The sequence below is a fragment of the Antennarius striatus genome, chromosome 24 (assembly GCF_040054535.1).
Source record: "Antennarius striatus isolate MH-2024 chromosome 24, ASM4005453v1, whole genome shotgun sequence".
NCBI classification, from domain to species: domain Eukaryota; kingdom Metazoa; phylum Chordata; class Actinopteri; order Lophiiformes; family Antennariidae; genus Antennarius; species Antennarius striatus.
Genome location: NC_090799.1, coordinates 1,871,597 through 1,895,198, shown reverse-complemented (window position 1 = coordinate 1,895,198; position 23,602 = coordinate 1,871,597). Strand labels below are relative to the sequence as shown.

At 43.2% G+C, this 23,602-nt stretch overlaps 1 protein-coding gene and 1 long non-coding RNA gene across 7 annotated transcripts in view; one reads left to right on the top strand and one right to left on the bottom strand.

The window, feature by feature from the left end:
• zranb3 (zinc finger, RAN-binding domain containing 3) overlaps positions 1–23,602 on the top strand; it is a 68,880-nt gene that overhangs the window by 39,558 nt on the left and 5,720 nt on the right. For 4 of the 6 annotated variants that reach the window (XM_068309214.1, XM_068309215.1, XM_068309217.1 and 1 more), the window contains 8 exons: positions 2,060–2,164; positions 5,025–5,167; positions 10,100–10,240; positions 12,678–12,836; positions 13,653–13,845; positions 15,942–16,073; positions 16,787–18,638; positions 23,199–23,315. In XM_068309214.1, the coding sequence (XP_068165315.1) occupies positions 2,060–2,164; positions 5,025–5,167; positions 10,100–10,240; positions 12,678–12,836; positions 13,653–13,845; positions 15,942–16,073; positions 16,787–16,885 (972 nt within the window). In that variant the 3' untranslated portion in view covers positions 16,886–18,638; positions 23,199–23,315. The remainder of the gene's footprint in view (positions 1–2,059; positions 2,165–5,024; positions 5,168–10,099; positions 10,241–12,677; positions 12,837–13,652; positions 13,846–15,941; positions 16,074–16,786; positions 18,639–23,198; positions 23,316–23,602) is intronic. The other 2 variants (XM_068309212.1, XM_068309213.1) reach the window with 1 other exon arrangement.
• On the bottom strand, positions 5,056–11,267 carry LOC137591310 (uncharacterized). The gene is made up of 3 exons (XR_011034639.1): positions 11,130–11,267; positions 10,104–10,305; positions 5,056–5,179 (listed from the first exon to the last, which is right to left on the bottom strand). It is a non-coding gene; the product is annotated as an uncharacterized lncRNA (long non-coding RNA).

Genomic DNA, 23,602 nt, shown 5'->3' with positions numbered 1-23,602 from the left:
GTACAACACAATATTATCGTGACATTTATTCTTGTCAGGCAGGTGAAACAATAACTCTGCTGCGTCGTTATTCACTTGGAAGTACGTCGAGAAAAGTAAACATAGGTGGTCGTGTTTGTTTGTATCGGCTGACTCAGCAGCAAATCCCACGAATCACCAACAATTTGGGCAGCAAAACACGAATCAGTCAGGAACCTCCAAGGAACCACGCTTTATGTTCCCTCCCTGTGTTCATCCATTTCTTATTGATGAACTTCAACATTTAGTTTTTTATTATCTGTTGATCAAAATTAATTCCACCAACTGGATAATTATTTAAAATCAGAAAATTGACACGAAGATACGGTAAAATGTGTATGCTGAAAAACAGTCTCTCACCTTTGTTAAGTATTTCCAATAATTCTAAACTTTTATGTAGTACTTTACAAAAACAGCTACAAAGTGCTTTGAGCAGATTAAAACAGGATTAAACAGGATAGAGCAATATAAACAGCAATAAAACAAATAGTAAAAACTGTTTGTGAAATATTGGTAATAAAACCGTATGCTAGAACAAATAAAGAGATGCGTTTTGACAAGTGTTTTAAAAGATGTTAATGATTCTGCCGGCTCAGATCCTCAGGCTGAAGCTGCTCTCTGACTCAAAGGGGAGCAGCAGTTCAACAATTTAGCTGGGAGCTAAACTATGAAGTGCTTTAAGAGTGATCAGTTAAATCTTAAAGTCGTTTATATAATCGGTGATAAGGTGAAACAGCCGTGATGTGATCTCCAGGTGTGTAAAAGGTGAGTAACGGTGGATGACCTCAAGAATAGAGCCGATCTTTGATATGTTGATCGAGACGAGATGGAACGTTACTCATTTGTTTTTCAAAGAAAGTCTCTGTCATATTTCACCCCCAGGTTTCTGGCTGTAGGTTTCACATGAGAAGACAAGGAACCAAGGTGTTCCTGAAAATAGAGATAAATTGAGAACGGATGGAGGAGGGGTTCCTGATTTTTTTTTTTTTTAGTTTACCCAGAGAAGGTTATGGCACTTCATCTCTGACAGCAGGATAAAAGATTATTAGGATTTCCCACTTCATTGGTTTTTAGTGGGCAATAAATCAGTGTCATCTCTGTAACAACGGAGTTGGATGTTGTGTTAGCTCAAATTATGATCTGTATATACAGAATAACAAAGGGGCCAAGGATGGAGCCTTGGGGATCACCACTAGTCATCACCCATGCCTGGTGCCTAGCCAGCCTTTTTTTAAGCTGATGCAACAGGATAAGGTTATTAATTAAAGTAATTCTACATTAATGACCTCACTAACAGTGTTTCCCTTCAGAGTTTAAGCATAAATTGTTTTATCCTCTCAGGTTTTGCGATGACCTCTATTGCCTATGACCACTTTTCAGAGCAGAAAACTGTTGACAGCATGTTCTGTGAGTTATCAAGAGCACTAGTGACACTGTTTCTGGAATGTTGGGGTTTTTTTGTTTCCCTTCTAAAAGCAATTTTTCTCTGCTGTGAGCAGCACAAATACAATTCTATTTTCTTCTGCTGCATTGTGGTTGAGGCTGAAATCTCTGAGACAAATATCTCAAAAGCCTCTGCAAATGAAATCAAACTGTCTGCCTGGCGAGATATAACAATTAATGTGTGTGTGTGTCCAAAAGTATCGCTGCTCAGATTACGATTCCCTTACTGGGTTATGAACGGGTGGGGTGGGGATGGGATGGATTTATAGCGTAGGTCAAATTAGTAACATAAAATCATACGTCATCATCGTATATATCATCGCATTATCATAGATGTAAAATCGTTTTTATATTCATATCTGCTTTCAATTACTAATTATTATGCATCATAAACCATTGGTCAGGTGTCTATATGTCGCTGCCACCCCCCCCTAAATGTTCCGCAGATGAGTAGAAATTAAAGCACAGACCTCATTAGTCAGGCCACAGGTTTTTATTGTTATTTTAATGGCTGGAGCTGTAGCAGTTGCACTAATAGTAAAAGGAGTAACAAAGCTTTCTCCTTTGTCTTCTTCCCCTCCGTCTTCTTGTCTTCTAGGACGGTTCGCCGTTGAACTTGAGCTTCGTCCCCCTGGACATCAAACTAACCAACTGGGACGACCTGCCCGAGGCCTTCAGTCGGCGCCAGGAAAATCGAATACAGGTCTGCCCTTCCCGCCAGGCTGTGTGTGTGTGTGTGTGTGTGTGAATGTGGGATTGGAGTGTTTACACCGGGGAGATGTACCTATTTAATGTGTCATTACTGGGGGAAACTTGCCTTAAAGGCGAATTACACTGGAGTTGACTTTTTGGTTTGTAAAATGTGACAAAAATTGCCGCCTGATGACTTTACGTAATTACCAAGATGAAACTCGAGACTGCAGTGATGCCTTTTCCAGCGAGTGAATCCAAGATGATTTAGTTTGATATGACAGTCCGATGGGCTGTCTCCCAAATTCCACTGACCCAATGAAGATGAGGCACAAGACTGTGAGGAGGTTATTAAACAGATATCAGACTTGTGTGTTTGCTATCATGTGAAACTAATGGCGTTATTGATGGCGAGGAGGAAGAGCAGCAGCGGCGCAGCGCTGGGAGTCTTGACATCTTCAGAAGAAATCTTGGACGCCCACTATTAATTCAAGAGGGCCTGAACAGGGGAGGGAGGGAGGGAGAGAAGGGGTTGGGGTAATGATGAAGAGAGGACATCGAAGAAGGGGCAGTTTGGTGGTTTGAGCAGCCAAGGAGAGAGAGCGCCGTTTTTTTTTTGTTTTTTTTTAAGGGTCATTAAAAGAGATTGATCATCGCCTCAAACGACCCCGCATGCCAACCAGCTAATATTAAATCCTGCAATCTGCCACGGTGGTAACAGAGGTGCTGATGGACGTCCCACCTGCCACGTTGTTTATGTTGGCTGGTGAGACGAAGGCGTGAGTTGCATCCGTCCTCCGACCCATCATTTATGCCCCGGTTTCACTCCGTTTGTCCATCAAATCGATAACCGAGCGTTTTAAGTTGGGCTGCAACACGTGGCAGACATGGAGGCAGTCGTGTGTGAATTCACCCACAGCCCCCCCCCCCCCCAATTATTATCAGCTATTATCAGAATCAACATCAGGACCCACTGAAATGTAGTTTTTTAAAAATAAACAGGCTCTAAAAGTTTCAGGTTGTCCAAACAAACATCTAGAACACATCATCGGTTGTATCAGGATTAACATCCAGCATTGTTCAGCCTCACAGTCGTAAATCAAAGCCCTCCCACTTTCCACCCACACAGTCTGATAGTCACCTATTAACCCATGTGACCTTTGGAGAAGCTAGAAGCTGGAACCATCATCCCACTCTCCTCCTCAGTCACGCCTTCTGACATGTGACTCCTTGACCTTTGGCGAACTCGTGAAGCCGGATACATCGTAGGGTGTTTGGTTTTTTTTAATCTCGTCTTCATGTCTGCCCTCGTCACAAGTTGGACTCCAATGGTTGTGTGTAAAGAAGGACTTCCTTTCAGTCACAACTTTACGTCCGTCCTGACTTTAACCGATGATCTCCTCCATTGGATTGTCAACTGCTGGGAGATCATTTTGTTCCATCATTTGTCAAAACTATTTTAGTCCATATGAATGATTCAGAGGAAGCTCTTATTCCCATAAGCTGCCCCAAAGAGAACCAATGTTTACTGCTTTATATTTCATTTGTTCTTTGCTTCAATAGATTTGGAGAGAAAAAAAATCATTTGAAACATAAATGAATACCTAATTATAGAGTTTGAACATTTGATGATTAAAACATTTTGTTTTCTAAGGATTTCTTATGTTCAGACTCAGAATAAATTAAGGTTTTGGAAAGTTTATTCCAAAAAAAGTTTAACAAGAACAATTTTTAATCTCGTCCAAAATGACATCGCTCCCAACTTCTAAATGACACAAATGGTGGTGATCCCCACTAACCCAAATACACTCATATCAGCTCTGAATGGAACCGATCAGACTGTCCACTCAGTTTAAGCCTCAGTCAGAGAGAGAGAAGTCAAGCCGAAATTAATTTTATGAAATCCCACAAACAAAAGAAAAATGTTTGTCATTATCGTCCCATTAGACGTAGTTATAAGAGACTGATCACTTATAATGATCCAACTATCATCGTCTCTTTTATTATGGTTTTATTGTTTCTATAAATAATGAGAAGCTGAAAGGTGGTATGATCGAAGTCATGCCGACCAAGTTTACCAACACAATCATAAACGCGTCGGGTTTTTGTCGTTCATTTGCACTTCTGAACTCGGCTTTATTATTTGTATTTGCACTTATCAGTATTTTTCATATTGATGACCGTCATAAATCATCCTCAGGTCAAGTCTTGAGTCGGTGTCTCTTTTTTCTATTTTGTGTTGCGTTTGTCTGATGTGGATCGTCTCCTGTTCAACATTTGCTTTTAATAAATTTAAATTCATATTTCCTTCACAAATATGCTCAATTTAACTGCCAGAACATCAACAAAGTACGTCTGGCTAAGAAAACTGTCTGTAATGCATATTGAGTTTTATCTTCACGTAAATATTCTTTTTTTTAAGAGGAGGTATCATCCAGGGAAAAACAATCCTCCAGTGTAATATACACAGATAAATTGCCCATTAGGCCTTGGTGCTTGTGTGCTATTTGTTATTTTGCCAGCAGATTTTCTTTGAATCATGGACTTGGCTGAAAGCATACACATCTCTCTCTATGTTTGATGGGTTTTATTCAGCTTTCTTGAAAAACTGTCTCCTTGTGTGTTTTCATGCTTGTGTGTGTGTGTGTGTGTGTGTGTGTGTGTGTGTGTGCGTGCGCACTCTGCAGGGTTGAATTGTTTGCTTTCAGCTCAAGTGTACTTTCAAAATTGAAAAACTGAAAAGTGTTTTGCTGTTAAAGAAGCTCCAAATACCTCAACTATCAGTTGCTGCGTTGAAGATAAAGACTCCGCTGGTTTCGGTTTCATCTTGAAATTGGATGTAATGCCAGGTTTTGTGGTGTCTCCGTGTGCAGGTTCTCAGGTTCGCGCAGGAGTGGAGCAGCCTGTCAGCCATGAAGCAGAAGCTTCTTCGTCGCAGCAGCCTCCTCTTCCACAGCCCGACGTTTGGCTTGCAGCAGCTCGCGTCTTCCCAGCGCCCCCACTCCAGCACCAGGAGGTCAGACTCCACCTGAAAAGAAAACCGCAAGCAGCCATGATTAAACATTCTGGTAGAAATCCACAATACGGTGTGGAATTTATGAAGGATTTTTGTGATTTACAATGAAACCAAAGCTGCAACGACTAATATTTCAACAGATATTGAAGCTATTGTGTGGGTTCACCTGGCAGCTGCAACCAATCCGACAAAAAATTAAACCAGGGTATCTCAAGACTTGCAGCAACATCATCTGATTGGACGGATTGTCTGAACGCGTGGCTCGTCTGATAGGTCAGATGTTCAACCGGCTGAGGGAGAATGCACGGCGAATGTAAATTCCATTGTTATTATTATTCAGGTTCCGGGCGTTCTTTTTTTGCAATGTTCATTCAGCGCCTTCCAGCGTCTGTATCAGAACCGCTGAGAGTCTCTCACACTTGTTGAGGAGGTGTAGGAAACTTAGTTTCAGAATAAACACGAGGAGTCTGAGGGAGGAGGCCAAGAAAGGTTTAGAGCTAAATAACAATGTGATGGATTTTTCTTTACTCGGTAGAATTGGCAGTGGAATCAGAACCGCATTCTGCTGAATTAATGTCATAAATTGATGGGCTGTAATCTGCAATACAATCTGGGAGAAATAAGCTGTTATAAGTGTACAGATAAGACACAAAACTGACCAGCGTTGTTTTCTAAATGTACACAAACAGTCATTTACTCTGTTTTTATATCCTTTAATAAACCGAAACGCTAAAATTCACTGAGAAATCACACGAACAAATCATCAGATAATGATCTGACCCCCCGGTGGCGGTTATTTTAGCTTCCATTTGGATTTTTAAAAAATGGTGGAAACAGTGAGATGAATTAGTTCCCAACATTATGTCAGAAACGGAGAGGCGGTGTGGGAGATTTCACTGAGGAACCAGCAGATTTGTAAATACTGCCCCGGGCGTCATGGAAGGCTGAGTCGTATTTGTGTGTGTGTGTGTGTGGGGGGTTATCAAAGGGTGTCAGCTGAGGCATAAGAGAGGATGGATGAGTGTTGCGTATGCATACATGTGTGTTTCCTGACAAACGAGCATTGTTGCTTGCACACTAATTATAGCTGGCGTGGATGGAGGCACGGAGAGTTTTGCCAATTACGTGGTAGATGTGTGTGTGCGTGTGTGTGTGTGTGTGTGTGAGATCGTTCCTCAACAGGGGGAACGTGTTTTGGGTGCATGAACCTAATCAAGGTGTGAGTAGGAGGCAATTGGCCCGGCTTGATTTGATACCTGTTTGATTTATTCACTAATCAGAACCAATCAAGCTCCAGCTTCGGCTCAGCGGGGCGGCTGCAGCTCAAGCTCCTCGGCGCCGAGATGCTCGGCTTTCAACTTCGTCAAAACTTAATACACTTTGTTCGGGTTTCCAACACGGGATATTTTCGTCATAAGCCACTCATGGTGATTTACCGTGAGTTAAGACGCTTCAAATCCGGTTTGCGTTCTGCCTAACGATGCTGCGCCGCTAAAATGGCTGTAAATGCAGTATTGCTTCTCTAACTGTTAGAAAATGAGAGTTGGTTTTTTTTCCAGGAACATGCATGCTAATGTTCTTCATATTGGTGTATAATCAGGGCAGTTTTTTGCCCTTAGATGCCCAGAATATTGATTTACATGCATGTGCATCCTGAATTTGCATCTTAGGCTGCAGTTTCCGTTGCAGCTCGTATAATATCCAATAAATCAGGAATATTTCTTCATCTTACATCTAATACCACATCCCGCTGAGGCGGGCGAACGATAGCAGAATTCAATTAAAAGGGCTTCAGCTTCGCAAGACTGAAACATGACTTTGTTGTCGTTCCTGAAGTCGAACCAGGACTAGGCCAGCCGGAGAGGAGGAAAACTGCTTTCTGCAGCTCCGTAGGTATCCTGTCAGCAACCTGCTGCCACCGCAGGCCTACAACAGCACCGCCGCAGCTGCGATCAGATGGCTACCACCACAAAAAAACGCATATGGCCGCATATTCCAAGGAAAGCAACGACCCGCTGCGCTGAAAGCTGCTGTAACCTCCACGCCTGTCGAACATTTCTACACTTAGTCCAGCTTTCATAACTACGAATTAGTTTTAAGATTAAAAAAACTAGTTGCCTTAAAGTTGAAATTTATGGAAAAGCAGATTTGGATAAAAAAAGCTCTCAGATCGGTGATTTTTTTGTCTGTCAGCAGCATAAAGAAGAATCTATTCAGTTAGATGTTGTGTAAATTGAGATGAATGACACACACACTTCTGCAGCTCTTTATTTATCCATGACAAACAAAGCAGAAATATCCAGAGATGGTGTTGTGAGGTGGTTTTCATGTTTTCGTTAGACCTCACAACCCGTCTCTACTGTTATTGGCCGGGGGGGGGGGTCTAAAAGCCCACTACCTGCAAGGCGGATGCAGAAATGTCGCCCACACAGCGAAATAATAGCAACAAGGGCAACTGAATGGGGCTGCTGGGGCAGCAGCGGGGTCTCTGCAAACACACACACACACACACACCACCATTCACTTCCAGTGTGTATTAAGTGCAGATTGAGAGGTGATGTGTGCAGTCAGGCTGCACACGTCCATATCCTGTCAGAATTCTAAAGCGTTTAACCAGAGTGCCTTTCTGGTTGTAAATGTGAGGTCAGAGTTCAGATCAGCTCATGTTAATGCGATATGACTCACGTAACAAGAAACCTGTCAATGCAGAAACATACAATTATTGATGGGTTTTTTACACTTATGTTTTTGGCCAGATTACAGTATTTTCTAAACTATAAGGCGCACATAAAATCCTTTAATTTTCTCCAAAAGTGACCTTATAATCCAGTGCGCCTTATATATAAAAGAAGTGTTAAAATAGGCCATTCATTGAAGGTGTGCCTTATAGTCCAGTGCACCTTATAGTGCAGAAAATACTATAAATTCTAAAATTAAAAATGTTAAAGGCTTTGGCTGATGCGTCTTTTGATACCTTTGGCTGCAGTGAAGCTCTAGTTTTAGCTCTAGCTTTAGTTTTGTACTCAGAATACAAATATAAAAATGTGTTTGCAGGCCTCATTATCTCATTAGAGGAGGAAACATTTAATGTTTCCCACTAAGACAAATTCCCAGATTTCAAACACCCATATTTTGTACTGTGTGTACAAAATATCTTTTAGCTGCCAGTCAAGCTGATGGTCAGTGAATCGCCTGCAGATGTATGTTTTATATTGTGTATCGTTTGGATTGTGTGTTATATTCCCACCCACACCGCTCTACAGTGTTAAGACTAGGGGGGGGGGAAGTTCATGTAATCCACAAAATGAAGAAGCGACCATAACATTATTATATAGAATTACTGTCCAAGCAACCCTAGCTGCATAAAACATGCAAACACACATCCACATCCACACTCTGCCAGAAGCGGAGTTGGACTCGTGTTTATAGTGTAAGGTATATCGTTTCATCCAGCCTCTGTGCTGGGACTGTTTGAAGCACAGGAAGCTCATGTGTTTGATGGAGACTTACCTTCTTCCTCATCTCCCCTCAGCCTCCACCGAAACTTCTCCTCTTTGATGTGTCTCCCTCCTCCACTTTCTGGCTCCTGTCATCCATCTCTCCTTTATATATATATATATATTTCTCTCTTTCCACATTTTTCCCAAAGGAAGTATTCTGTCCAGATGGAGGTGGTGGAAATGCATAAGAAATGTCCCTGCGTCCCCCGCCCCCCCCTAGGGCTGATTAGAAATACTAAAAGCATAGTTAAATAGAGGCAAACCTTCATGTTTAACTAACAAGGTGTTTTATGAATAACAGGATCTCATCAGTAATGAGGAAGGACAGAAACCCATCATGTCGCCATTCAAATAGAACTGAATAACCCATTGATGCATTCATGTTTTTATTTAATTTTGTGTGAAAGACCTGCTAAAGCTTTGAATAGCTCATTCACACATTTCCACTAAATACATATATATACTGTATATATTTGGCTTAAACATTCATTTTTATTATTGATTCCAGCTGCATTTCAGGAAGATTTAAAACAATTTTTTAAAACAGAAAAATATTGTTTATTTTTTAGTCTTATTGGTCCAAGAGTTGTAAATCTTGAGTCTCCACGACCTGCGGGGTTTCTGTTCAATAGTATAAGTTTAATTGCATCATAGTGTTGCTTTCATTTTTCCTGGAGACTTTCGGCGGCTGGTCACTTTACTCTCAATGTCGCAGCAATTTCCCTCCACCCAAAACAAAACCTGATTTTTTTTTTTTTTTCCCCATCCCAAACTCCTCCTGACCTGCCTTTTCCTGACAACTCTGACATCAAGGGGTCGTTTTAATCCTGACCACTTTGACATGTAGTGTTTCAAGCAATTTTCAACTTGCACACCTAGCATCTGTAAAAAATAAGTGCCATAAAAACCAGTGGCAGTGCAGATGGATTAGATTAGATGATTGACGATCCCTGTGGGGGAAATTAGATTGCTGTGGCAAGCGATCGTAATAGGATTCAGCAGGGGAAGAGGACAAACAGAATATGAGAACACAAATAGAATTGAAAATAAATGGAAGTAAGGATTTGTGCATTTAAGCACAGTTTGGTGCCAAGAAAAATATAAACAGGCATCTGGCGTAGCACTGAGGCAGTTTTGTAGAGCCTGCCAGCTCTGTGGGTGATGGTGTGTGTTACATTTATATGGATGAGTCCCAGGATTACCACAATCTTGACCCGATGACTATGATTACAGATACGCTTCAGCAACATCAAATTTCCCATTTTACCTTCCACTAATGCCGTCCGGAGAGAGTTTATGAATCCTTGTGCACCTACTCCTCCATGCTCTACATGCGAATAAGCTCTTTTCATCAAGCTCTCTGGTTACGCAACAAATCCTCCCCCCACCCCCACCCCCAGTCCTTCACAGCCCGTTTATCCTATTTTCACAGGTACCTCAGCAAAGACGAGGTGGCTCAGGCCTCCCTGAGCAAGGCCCAGCGAGAGGGAGGCAGCGTCCGATTGGTCTCCAAGGCGAACTTCTTCTCCAAGAGGAGATCCGCCGCTTCCCTAACGCCGCCTGCTTCAGAGAGGTAGGCAGGAGGGAGAGAGACGTGGGTGGATGTTGAGGGCAGGTGAGGTCGAGTTGTCCTCAGGTCTGAAATAAAATGTTCCGGGCTCAGAGTAATACACCACGTAAGTCTGAAATGTCAGACCTGGATATAGATGCAGCCGATCGGCTCTGCATGTGCTACATCCTGCGCTACGTTTGTGGGCTTTATTACAAGTGTAAAATAACCAACAGTGTTTAGCTTTAACCGATGATGTCCAGGCTTGTTTTTTGCGGTTTTTAAAGATACGCCTGAAGGTGGGTTTCTGTCATCACGTGGCATCCTGCTTGGGTTTTGGTGTATTTTAATTTTCCTTGCCTCAGCCGTCTCCATGGAGATCTGTATTTGCCTTGTGGGAGAGCCACAAAGGCCAGCTGAGTGTGTTAGTAAAATAAATATAGACCATTATACAATCTACCGCGTGTCACTATGGAAACCTGCTGCAAATGTGTTCTTCTTCTCGTATGTACTGTATATACACATGGGTGTTACATATGAAATAGATGCAGCGGTGCATAAAGGTGTCATCTATTGATTGTATTTTTTTACACCAATAAAAGATGTTGCTCCCTCACAAACATGCTAATATCATGAGAATATGAGTTAGATGTTCCTGCATTAACCTCTGACATGAAAATCTAGTAGCTTATCTTAAAAAACGACTGGAAGGATGGGTGTATCTGCTAAACAAGACTTAGTTTTCTTTTTTTTAATTTCAAATTCTAACCACAAGCCACAGCGGAAGAGTTTTTGTTTGTCTATTTTTCTCGTAACGTTTTCTGCTTTGGTCAACCAGAAGAAATGACAAATTCAAATTAAATTAAAGGATTAGCAGCAAGCGGGCGCTCCACGGATTGACAGCTGGACTCACCAGCGTTGGATCTTCTTTTATTTTATTTTTTTATTCCTCTTGTGCCTTTGGCGTCTTTCGGTTTGTAGCGCCTGAGATCGACTCAGCGGTAAACATTAGCAGGCTGCGTGCCTTTTGCTAAAGGCATGTTGCGTGATTTCTGGGGTTTGAAGTACGGGTTTACTGAGGGTTACCTCATGCTGCCGTGTAGAGCTGCCAACATGCTTGCTTGCTTTGTGCATATATGAATTCTAATGACTTCGAAGCGGATCGTCATGTATGTAAGATCTCTGGTTAATTTGATTTCAACATACCAAGTTAGGAACAAGTTGAGTATCGCTCGGTTCATTTTTTTCTCCATAGTACCCTCTTTTCACCAGTTCAGGCACACCAGTAAAAATCTATTTCTGTCTCTCTTTCATCCACTAGATGTTGCTGGCACAGCATTTGTCTCTTGGTACTTGCAAATTTTTTTTGGTAACCACTCATCTTTGAAGCAGCAAGGCTCCATTTTTAGAGGTTTTTTTTTTTTTATTATTCTCCATTTCAATGATTAAAACTCTGTGTAGTGCTCTGTCCCTCTGGCTCTTTGTTCCCATCAGTGTCTATCTGAATTGTAAACCACGAGGAAAGAGAATTTAGTCCATCTGTCTCCTCCGACGTGGCTCAAGCACCCTGCTGGGATAACATGGCAAATGGCCAAAGCGTGCTGTCCTGCGCCAAAAGGACAGGCCATGCATATACATGCTTGTTCTGCAGATACATCCCCAAACATGTAGATGCATAGATGTACGGTGTGTTCACAGCGACTCTTGTGAGATATTATATTTAATGAATACGTATTCCGTTAAAAGTCTGTTTGCTGGAACTTGACAGAGAAGTAAGATTTTATAAAAGAAATTTTAAAACAGAATTAGTATTTTGAAAAGAGAAGCAAGAGGGCGCTGCGCTCCTGTTGCCTGGTTTACAAAAAAATAAGAATTCTTGACAAGATATGAACGTATTTACCAGCTTTAGTTCTGCTAAGATCACATCATCGTGTTTAGAGTCCTGTTAATTATCTGTGCCGACGAGCTTCACAGACATAACGCCAAAGCGTTAGCGTTAACGTCTATCTGTCATCCTTTATTAACACATATGTATGTGTTAATCGTATGCATGTATGTGTATTATTCTTTTTCATTTACAGCTTGTTTATTATACAGAAGATGCTTCAAAAATGAGTCTGAGATATTCTGACATTTATTACGTTGTGTGAGTCAAACGTAATCAAACATTAACATATCCCTACTGTCTGTTACACGTCCTCATCGTCTAAACTTCATGCATTAAAATAACTGTAATAACATCATCAGTTGTCCTCTCAGACTTTTAAAAGGTCCCTCCTTATAATTCATTTTAAATGTCATGTGCAAACAAAAATTGCTTTTCATTTACAACCACCGGGGGGATTCATCCTGTGTAATTGTCAGTGGGGTAAACTGGTGTGGAACCAGTGACGTCTCTGTTCAGCTGCCATCAGAACCAGAAGTGATAAATCTGACCATGAACTTGTTTCTTTCTGTGCAGGGAGGACAAGGATTCCTCTCAGACGGCGGCGGAGCAACCGCCCCCGGAGTCCGGCTACCTGCAGGCAGTAGACAGCAACGGCGTCCCACTATGTTTGTCCTGCCAGCAGGCCTGTCCCACCACTGGTGGGGCTTGGGACACTCGATTCTGCAGCCACAGGTACACAATAATGCATTTACACGGCTTTGCTACACGCGTGACATTTAATTTATAGTGTCGCGAAACGGCGGCGTGTGTCAAACTGGAGATGTTTGTCGATCTAAGCATGGACTGGGATCGCCAGACGGGTTCGTAGGATGTCAATCAAAGGAAGGCAGATTAAATTAACTTCCAAATTAGTCGTGTCTGTGATTGCTTAAACTTTGCAGCACTGGTTTCTCTTCTGTACCAAAGCCCACCCATCTGGCACCCAAGAATTCAATTATACCCCCAGCTTTAAGAGTATAACGCGACGCTATGATGTCGATTCCAACCTGTTTCTTTTCTGACTTTGCACTCTCGACTTTTATTCCGAACGCCAGAATAAATCGGTGCGACCAGCTCTCACAGCTGCAAAAGTTGCTTTTCTCAATCCTTGACTGTCATATATTTGTCACGACGTTTAAACAGCAATGTGAATTAACGATATTTCAAAAAGAGAAAGACAACGGCTCGCTGTCCCTGAGAAAAACTCCTATTCTTATATTCGGCTAAGTCACACGGTCACGCCGAATAAATGTTAATTACATTCCTCTACCTAAAAAATGCATCTGCGCATCCTTTTATTCTTTATTCTGGTTGGAATTCAGTTTTCTTCAAGTGCTTTTCAGGACAGTCGCTCAAGGTGAGATGCTTCACCGCTCTATACCTGGACTTTATCAAATGTCATCGCGGCGCAGTTTTCTACAAATGATGTTTGCGTTGCTTTCAGTAGAAAAGAAGAAGAGGAAATTCAACTGCGTTACATTTATCTGTCCCCCCACCCCCCAACCTTAGGTGTCAGGAGGAGTTCCAGCTGCGCTCCAGCCAGACATACATGCGTTCGCGGGTGCTGGAGGTGGAGCAGGGCGTCTGTCAGCACTGCGGCCTCCGCGCCCACGACCTGTTCGTTAAGGTCCGCGACGCCACGCCCTCCCAGCGCAAGGAGATGCTGGAGAACACGTGGCTCGCCCAGCTGTCGCTCAAACAGGTTGGACCGCCGCGTTTTAAAAGTTTTATTTCTTTTTACTAAATTTCCATCCCTCCTCTTTCGTCCCTCTGTTCAGGAAAAGATTGATGCAGGCTGCAGTCAGCGTGCTAACGTTTCCTCAGTAACCAAATTTAGAATGCTGATTTCATAGCAGGCGTAACGTCTCCCGTGTTCACCACTCGGATTTAGTGCGGAAACATTTTGTGAATTAGGGACGTCTCCGTGCATCTGCAATCAAAAAAAATTAAAAAAATCTCCGCAGTCTCTGCGTGAGAGCGAAGAACTGACAAGGAAAGCCGTTTTTTTTGTTTGTGGAAGTGTAAAAATAAAAGCACCGTGTATTCTCCTCCCATCCACCAACGCAAAACACACACACACATACACACACACACACACACACACACACACACACACACACACACACACACACACAGGTTGATATGCACTCCAGGGGGCCCAGCTCCCAGTAAATGGATTGCTAGGCCCATTGATTTTTTTTCCCAGTGCCGGGCCTCGACCAGTAAGCCTGTTTGATTTGGTTGGCTGTTATCCTGCAAAGCCAGCCCCCCCTTCCCTCCACATGTGCGTGTACACACACACACACACACACACACACACACACACACACACACCCCTCCCTTCCCGGCGCCTCTGGCAGCAGCATCAGCAGCGATCGATGCGGCGAGCTTTAGAGGAAACAAACTCAGCCACATGATAAGACGACGCAGCGGTGGAGGAGCCTCAAGATTATAGGCTCATTCTTTGGTTCATCCTGGGGGTTCTAGTGTGTCTGCTTTGCGTTTGTGTGTACATACGTAGCTGGGTCTTTATGTCTACCTTGGGGTCTTGGCAAGTATGTGTAGAACAGTATTTGGACATGTGTGTGTTGGCATTTTGGTACGTGTGTGTGTGTATTTTCTGTGCCTGTGAGCAGAACATGGGTAAGTATGAGCTGGTGGAGGTCTGGTGTAAAGGAGGAGCACGGTTTTTGGCACCACAGCAGGTCCAATTGACTGGAGAGTGTGTGTGTGTGTGTGTCTGTGAGAGAGACGTGAACTCTACCCCTGTGAGCAAACCCGTTCTTTAAATCTGCTGGGATCAATTCCAGCTGGCCGCCTTAATGTCGACACAGTAGCACTCAAAACAAGGAAAATTGAGTCTCTGAATTCTTCCCATCAGGCTTCGTCTTTTTTTTTTTCTCATCTTTTTTGTCTTCCCTGTTTCTTTTCACCAAATAATAAAACGTTGCTCAGATGCACAACAACAAGCAGAGCGGTTCAGTCAGTTTTCAGGTCATTTTGTTCTCAGTGTTTCCTTCATTGCTCCACCGGAGCTCCGTAATCCTGTAAAGCCCTCAGTTAAGCTGCATTTAGAGACAATGGAGCTCTGAGCTAAATGCTAATATCACATGTGACAGCACTGACAAGTTTACCATGTTGGCTGCATTGTTTCGTGCATGTTAGCATGCTAATCTGAGCTCAATAACAATATTAATGTGGTAATATATAAAGTTTACTTTGTCCATCTTAGCATGCTAACCTGCTAACACTGAGAAGAAGTGAAACCAATGCCATAAAGATCAGTTCCGGCTACGTTTTGGTGGTTTGTATGATCCTACATCAGGAGGCACCTGGCAGGAAATGGATTCTTTCTCTAATCTGGAGGTTTTTATTCTTCTATCAGAGGCATTTTTTTTTTTGTGAATGTTTCTTTCATTATTTCCTGTTGTAGATTCCAGCCATTTATGTTCCTGGCTGTCACGAGCGGTGCTCCTTGAGATTTATTTGTTTTTATCTCCTTTTATTGTGAATTACATAGCAGAAGTGCCCCTGAGGTGCCGAGATTTGTTTAATATGAATGATCTTGCGTGAGCGGTAAAATTACAATCTAGGACATTTTAGCACTTGGAGAGGAGTGGGGGGGGGGAAGCGTTTTACTAAAGACATCACATTAGTTGGAAAAATGAACTTAAGCATAGATGGATGGTTTGGGAGCGCTGTGCAATCACAGCTTATTTTTGGCAATTTAGAGCAGTATGAGAAAACTTCCAGGGGTATCTCGTCGGGACTGTTTCAAGCTGTTTTTCCTTTTTCCAGCTGAACGAGATGATCCGCGCTCCGGTCGAAGGCGATTTTTGGCAGGTGGACCACATCCGGCCGGTGTACAGCGGAGGAGGACAGTGTTCTCTGGACAACCTGCAGACGCTCTGCACCGTCTGCCACAAGGCCGTAAGTGCACACGTCCCGCTCCGCTGCGCCCGTAACCACCACCACCACCGCACCAGCTTTCAGAGCCACGGGGCTTAAGGGGCAAAAGCAATTTGTCCAGCAGTTAAGGTGCGCAGTGGATGGACCTCTCTTTTATCCCGGTATAAAAAAGAAAGCCTCATCACTCATGTTGAGGATCAGATGTGGTGGCAGTAATGTGATACATGGTCAAACACATTGATCAAAAGTCATACCATCCTTCACAAAGCTATATTTTGCTTGTAATAACATCATATGATGTGACTGTATGACACATTGATGTATAACGGCGCTTGCAAACAGCCATATATCTGTCTTGGGGAGCATTTTCCTTCATGAGCTCCTCCAGTCAATATTTCATAATCACACACAATTTAGGTCTTAAGAGCGGCAGATTTGAGAGCAGGAGGTTTCAAAATAAAATAGAGCTTTTATTGTCACCTAAAACATGATTTATTTTCACGCCAGGAAGAATTTTTGTCACAGTGGGTGTCATTTCGGGAAGGTAACGCTTCACGTTCTGATGTATCTAAACTGATGTGGAGAACTGCACCTTCTGATAAGCGGAATCCTCTCGCTGTTTTTGCCGCCGCTCAGACACTTTAATCTAGAGATGCTCAATATATCGATCTCACTTTTTTTCTCTTCAGACTGCAGATTTAACTCTTACATCATGCTTCCATTTTTCTACACAGAGGACGGCTCAACAAGCCAAAGAGCGAAGCCAGATGAGGAAGAGCGCCGCAGCCTCCAGGGTTGCATCAGACATCAGCAGGTTCTTCATCAAGAAATGAAACGGAGATTTAGGAAACGGCTTCACGGGTGTAGAATTTTCTTGAATCAAATTGAATCCTCGTGATTTCTGGCAGATACATCATGATTCCTCAACGACAAAAAAAACCCCAACTAATTTTAAAGTGAAGAAATGCTTTTTAAACTCGCAGATTGGGATAAAAGAGCCTGATTGCCTTTTATTCTTAAAGACCCCTCATTTCGTCTCGCTCCCAGCTTGCTTTGCAGCGACATCATCGGCGTTCTGTTTGTTGTATCTGAGCAGATTTATTCAAATCCAAAAAAAAAAAAAAAACAGTCAACAAATGCAAATTCAGCCAACACCCCTCTCGTCCTCGAACCGTCACAAGTGCGGTAGTTTTGATTTATGACGGCCCCTTTTTGCTCGAGGCTGAAATGGAGCAGGTTGTTTAGAGGGATGCTGCTATTTCAAGAATGTGCAAACTTGGTGGAAAGTAGTAGGTGAGAGATGAATTGGGGCTTTGTGATTTAAACTCCACAGCAGAAAAACGTAAGTGTCCTCATTGGCGCCCCTCAACACATGGCGCCTTGTAAATCTTCCTTTATGGGAGATAAAGATGAATGCTCCCAAGTGAAATAAAAAACCTATTTTAATCTTGTTTCATGTTGTCTTCCTCTGTTCCTCTGGCGGCTTTTTGAGCCAGCTTGGACTGTAAATACAGAAAAGACGTTGGTTGTGCTGTCAAGCTAGCAAATCGTTTCATCGCCTCGAGTCAGGAACATTATTGTCCATGTCCACGCATCTGCCTCCTCTTCAGCTGTGCTTGATGATCTGAGCAGGGCTAAAGTCAGTCAGGGAGGGCTATGTTTAGAGAGACGAAGAGCAGAGTTACTATGGAAACAAGGCTTCAGGTTCAGCAATGTCGGGAATATTGAATCTCTTCTTGAGAGAGTTATACAATGAGCCAGACAGACATCAGAAACTCCAATCAATAGCAGCAGTAGCTCCTGTGGAAAAAAAAAGAAAAAAAAAGCCCATCGCATTCCACCCCCCCAGCAGATTCTGACTTCCCCCTCTCTCGGTGGTGAGGATCAGCGGCTTGACGTCGCAGATGTCGTCATGTCACGATTTGTCTTTCTCTCAGCCGTGTCAAACTCTAAACTCAGCAGATTCTGTAGTTGCCGGAAAACTTTCACGTTTTTTTTTTTTTGTTTTTTTTTTTCTGGCAGCCCCAACTTCCCTCAGCCTATCAGAGGGCTCGGTCAAAGCCGCGGCTCCAAACTTTTCTCAGAGCACACGTGGGCGTGCACGTGGGTGTGTGTGTGTGTTTTTCCCTACGGCTGCTCCAGGTCTCCACTTAATAAGGCCGTTGTTCCTCTCCTGTCCAAACCGACAAGCTTTGTGAGTAATGAACATCTCCCAGGCAGCCTTCCAACAACAGCAGATTTCAGTGTCAGTCCCTGTCAGCAGCCAATGACTCTGATCTGCTGTTTTATTATACCCAAAGTGTGTGTGTGTGTGTGTGTGCATTTGCAGGAGATAGATGGAGCAAGCAAGGACGTAGTGTGTGTCACATTAATAAAGAGTGTTTATTTGACAGGAGAGAGGAAGTGTGTGTTTTACAGGCGGAGCCATAATGAGCGTCCAGATGAAGGCGTTTCGTGATTTTTACCCCCCCAAAAGGTCTTCTGGGTAAAGAGCTGCTGCCACGTGACGCCGTTTGCGCCGGACAAAAGGAAACCAGCGATGACTGTAATCAAGATGGATTCAAACATCAACCGATGGATGCAGAGGTTTGCATGTTTGGTCTCACTCCGTCCGACACACCCGTCAGAATCGGTATCTGAGCGAGTCTCACTTTCACTCGCGGAGCGCAATCGACCCCTCACCGGGACGATTCAACAGGTTACACGGCATAAAGCGGCGCTCGGGGAAAATTAGCCAGGCAAACATCCGGCAGATATAATGACATATACTTAGAAAAATCACGCTACGGTGACAAAAAGAGAAAAATGCCACCATCTGATGGAAGCACAAGCGAATGGAATCGAAAAGAAACTGAAATTATATCAAAAATTGCTCCTAATAGAAATGTATTCCAGTGCAGACAGACGGGATGAGAGCAGAATAATTCCTGGGTACGCTAACGCTGCAAAACTTGTTTCTCAATGTAGGTCAGAGGAGCCTCAGGGCCCTGTCACAGGACCCCTGGGCATCTGTGGCAAATTGAGAAATAGATTAATATCACTAACTCAATTCCATAGGAATTTCCCTAATTACTACCATTAAATTTTGTATTAGAATGATTTTGTTTCATTTTCAGTATTACCTCCTCACTGGGTTGATGACAAAATGTGTCTTTGAAGGTGTCTGTGACATTAAATGTTTAAAAAGTGCAAAAATACAAAACAAAAAAAAAGACAGTAAACTATACAAATCATTCATAATTCAATCGTGATCTGCATTCAGACACCAAGCCGCTACATTCGGCGCCATTCCGTCGGCTTATTCCATTTCAACCTCGCCTGTCCCCCTAATCTACTTTGGCCTTTTCAGCTGAAGGAAGCGTTTCTACAAACCCAATCTTGTGTGACAGGTGTGATGGAGAAGGGCCAATAAAACTCCGCACGACACGCCGTGTGCAGCCACCGGCTCTCCAATCCACGCTTGAACCCTGCTGCGGTTTGATTCTTGGCTGCCGCAGCCTCCGCTGTGATCCCTCTCGCGTCTGTGACCCTCGCTGCCCTTCAGCGAGGAAAAAGGAAATAGACACGAGGGAGGCCGCGTCCCGCTGATCCCCGACAGGAGTTGAGGGGGGAGAAAGAAAAAATGGGAATGGCGCCGTATCCGTCTTTGCCAAAGCACCTCTGGTTTTCTGTCTGGAACGGGAACCTCATGATTGAGAACAAATAGACCTTCAGACACACTTTTTGAGGTGCGTGTGTTTCCAACATGGAGATTCTAAAAGCCTGCACCTGTATCGTCTAATTGAACTCCGGAGTCAGCATTTAGGAAGCGATTCTTGGCTCCAAAAAACAGCCGCAGCCGATGAGGGGCTTTAGTCTTTTATTGTCATATTATCTCTTGGGAAGGTGATGAGATGATTTATCATTTCCTGTGCCCACAGAATGCTGGCACTGCTCAGCAGAGCATGATGCCCTGGGTGGAGGAAAACGGTGTTATGGTTCAGGTAATTGTTGGAGGACCATCGCTCACGAGCGATCTAATTAATCTCATTAAAACGCCTTCCACGTCTGCAAAGAGATGTTTCTCCAGGAGCGCCCGCGACCGAAGGAGTTCTCCAAAAACGCAAATGATATTCCGAGAGTCGCCGAAGCGACGAAAACAGGAAATCAATACAACTATTTCCGTGTGAACCGTGGCAGGCCATTTTCCTAATGTCATTTGGCGTGGTTGGAGGAGGGCGGGGGGGAGGATGCGCGGCGGTAAAAGGATGCTTTCTCATTGCTCAGCTGGAGGTGGCTTTTGTCAAGTCCAAATTCTATTTATTCAAGATGGCTCCCTGGTTGCCTCCCAAGATGCATGGCATGCTGCGGATTAAGCCCCAAAAAAACAAAAAAAAAACCCAATCAATTCACCCAGCAGGAGATCAGGGGGGAAATAACTGATAAGGTTCTTAGCATAATTCATACAGTCCCCCAATCTGGCCAGGATTAATGTATGTCTTCTTTTCAACTCGCCCTCGTTTGTATTTTTTTGAGCTCGTGGGGCTAAATTGGCGCTTCATGTGGCCAATTACAATCAGGCTTTGTTTGGAAAGGCCGCTGTGATGACCGCATCGTTTTTACAAGGCATCTGTACCTCATACGGGTTCGAGAGTGATGTAATCTGGTTTTATTGCCCCCGAACAAATATTTTCTGGAGGCTCCGTCAGCAGGTTCGCGCGTACACGCAAAACAACTTTTGAACATCAGTTAAAGAAAAAATGAAGACAAGAATGTATTTTGTGTTCACTAAATATGCAGTTTATGCGTTAAAATCTCACAGCCACTTGGAACAGCAGTGGAATAAAGTCACACCAGCGCCGCTTGTCTTCCATTTTATCAACGCTGTGTTCAAATAATTGAGCGTAGAAATGAAAATTACAACAAAATGCCCTCAAACAAGTTTCCTTTTCATGAGCCTAAAAGATATCTTTCCATATCCGGCTGTCATTTCTATTGATCGTCCGTCTTTCACACGTTGCTTTCAGACGCCTATTCAGCCGGCTCGGCGTGACGGCGTTTCTTAGGTCTTAATGGGCAAGGACTGACTTTTTTGCTGAGATTTTTTTTTTTTAAAAACACAACAAAAAAAGGGAATCATAATAAGTGAAGTCGCCAGTAAATTCACGGGGGAAGTTGTCTGTCGACTTTTAGTGAAAAGTGAATCAGCGGCTCAGAAAGTTTGACGGTGCACACTGATGCAAAACTGTTCTGATTTTCAAATTTGGAAGGGCAAAATAGGACGTCTCTTGCCTCATCCTGTGAAATTAGGATTTTTTTTTTCCCAGTTTTTTATTTTTTTATTTTTTTATGGAGCCAGAAAAAGGTCATGTCAGTTGTGTGACAAGAGTGACAGGTCTGGGGCATCATTACTGAGACTTGGAAGGTCTGTGTAAGCACCTTTGGTCACCTCAGGAGAATAGATCCCCGCTGCACTGCTGCCGGCCTAATGAGCACAGACAAGCCTGCGTCTAATGAGAAGAGGGCGATTGTGACTGTCTTCCGTCAGCCCCTCTGCACCATCGGTACAACCATCCCATAATGCCTTGAACATGCGACATGAGCAAGCGAACAGCGGTGGATGTCTTGTCACACATCAATGCGGGGGCCTACGGAGTCAGGGAGGGGAATCTGCCAAAATGTCCTCATCGCAGGTCCGGAGCTGGAAACATTGTGACTGGGTTCCTTTAGGTTGACTCTATATTTATCTGCACTTCTTACGCCGTCGCTGAGCTCAGGCGACAAGCGTAATCGTATCACTTTCCAGTCATTGCAGGAAATATCAGCTGCCTGTCCTCCGTGTGGTCGCGTCTTCTTTTTTTTATTTTTGGATCAAACATTTTATGAATTCCTGGCATCTTTATATTCTTAGAAAACTTCACACTCCTGATAATTGACTTTTTTTTTGCTTGGGCCGCTCATCGCCGTTGATGCTTTATGGATGCCGGAGGGGAGCTTTGACCTTATTCACCTGCAGCAGCTGCAAAAAAAACGTGGCTCCTTCTTGAAAATTCACACGTCTAATCGAAAGCTACGGGTTTGATTTGATGGTTTTAGTTTGTTCTAGAAATCGCCAGCAAAAATTTGCTTTTCTGTCCACGCTGAAAGGTTTTTTTGTTTTCCCTGAACCGTGTGCACCGCTTTGAGTGGATATCGGTGGACAGATTGGTTTGGACACTTTGGTGGTGGTCCAGATCTGGGATTCCTGCCACTAGATTATTATCACCTTGTAGCTGCTATTATAAAACTCGCAAAAACACCAAAAAAAAAAAAATAGCCTGGATTCCAAAAGTTTGGTAAGTTTGCAAAGGCCAAGAAAAAAAAAGTTGAGTCTGAAGTGTGAGGAGCCATATCTTGGAGTGTAAGTTTGAGAGTCGCTCGGCGTTGGCGGATGTTTTTATGAGCGCTTTATAGATACCAAATTAGTCCAAGCAAATCAGGAAAGGAAGGAAACACAATTATTCACATTCTCCAAAGTTACACTGGCATAAAAATGTACATTTTCAGCCAAGGCTGCGAAAAAAAATGAAAGCTGTGATGTAAAAATTATTGTCAGGCCTTCCCCTCCTTCATGTGGTAATTATTAGCAAAGAGCAAAGCTTATTAATACACCGAGAAAGAGTTGGGGAGTTATTGTGATCACAGCTGAAGCCTCTGTTTGCTTGTCTGGCACTAGAATGAAGAAAATATGAAGGTCATCCTCAGATTAGTTTGGAACACGTTTCATTACACACTAAACGTAATTAAAGTGAATGAAGAGTGTGTCAAAGCGAGTCGCAGCCGATCGGTCGTCAATCGGACTCCCCAGGCTGATGCAAATGCAGTCAGATCTGTGTCACAAACGTCCGTTGAAGTTTATTGATGAATATAATCGCAATCGGTTGTTTGAGTGGGCCGCATTTGGCTGCTCAACCGTGGACATCTTCACACCCACACCACTTTTTTATATATATATATATATATTCAGTTATGCCAGTTTCTCAATTACTGTGTGAGTGGGATGGTGTTAAAAAAAAAGAAAAGAAAAGGTGGTGGTGGGGGGGGGCTATAGCAACATTCACCATCAGCCAGCCCACACAGAATTATTCTATGCGGTGATATAAATCTTCTTTAATTATGTGATACCAGGCAGGTTTGCCAGCCATGATGAAAAAGGAACGGGTGTTCGGATATACCTGGAGGAGAGAGCCGGCGATTTAACATCCTGAGTGTAAAAAAAACTGAGTCAACACTGTGCCAGTTTATGTAAGTCTGACCCATCAGATAACTTTTTATAGTTGGTGTTGAACGCATGATGTCCTAGATTCGTATCAGGTGCGTTAGAGACAAGCTGAGCTGTTAGCAACAAGTAACTAACAGAAAAAAAATCCTGTTTCGGTGTCTTGACAGCCGCTGAAAGAGGGATGTTATGATCTATTTTTCCCCTCATCTGACAAATGAGAGTCGCATCTCATGATTTCTTTCTTCAGCGCTAATAAATAAAACATAAATCCGGTTCGGTTGGCATAAACATTATTAGTATTCACTGTGTT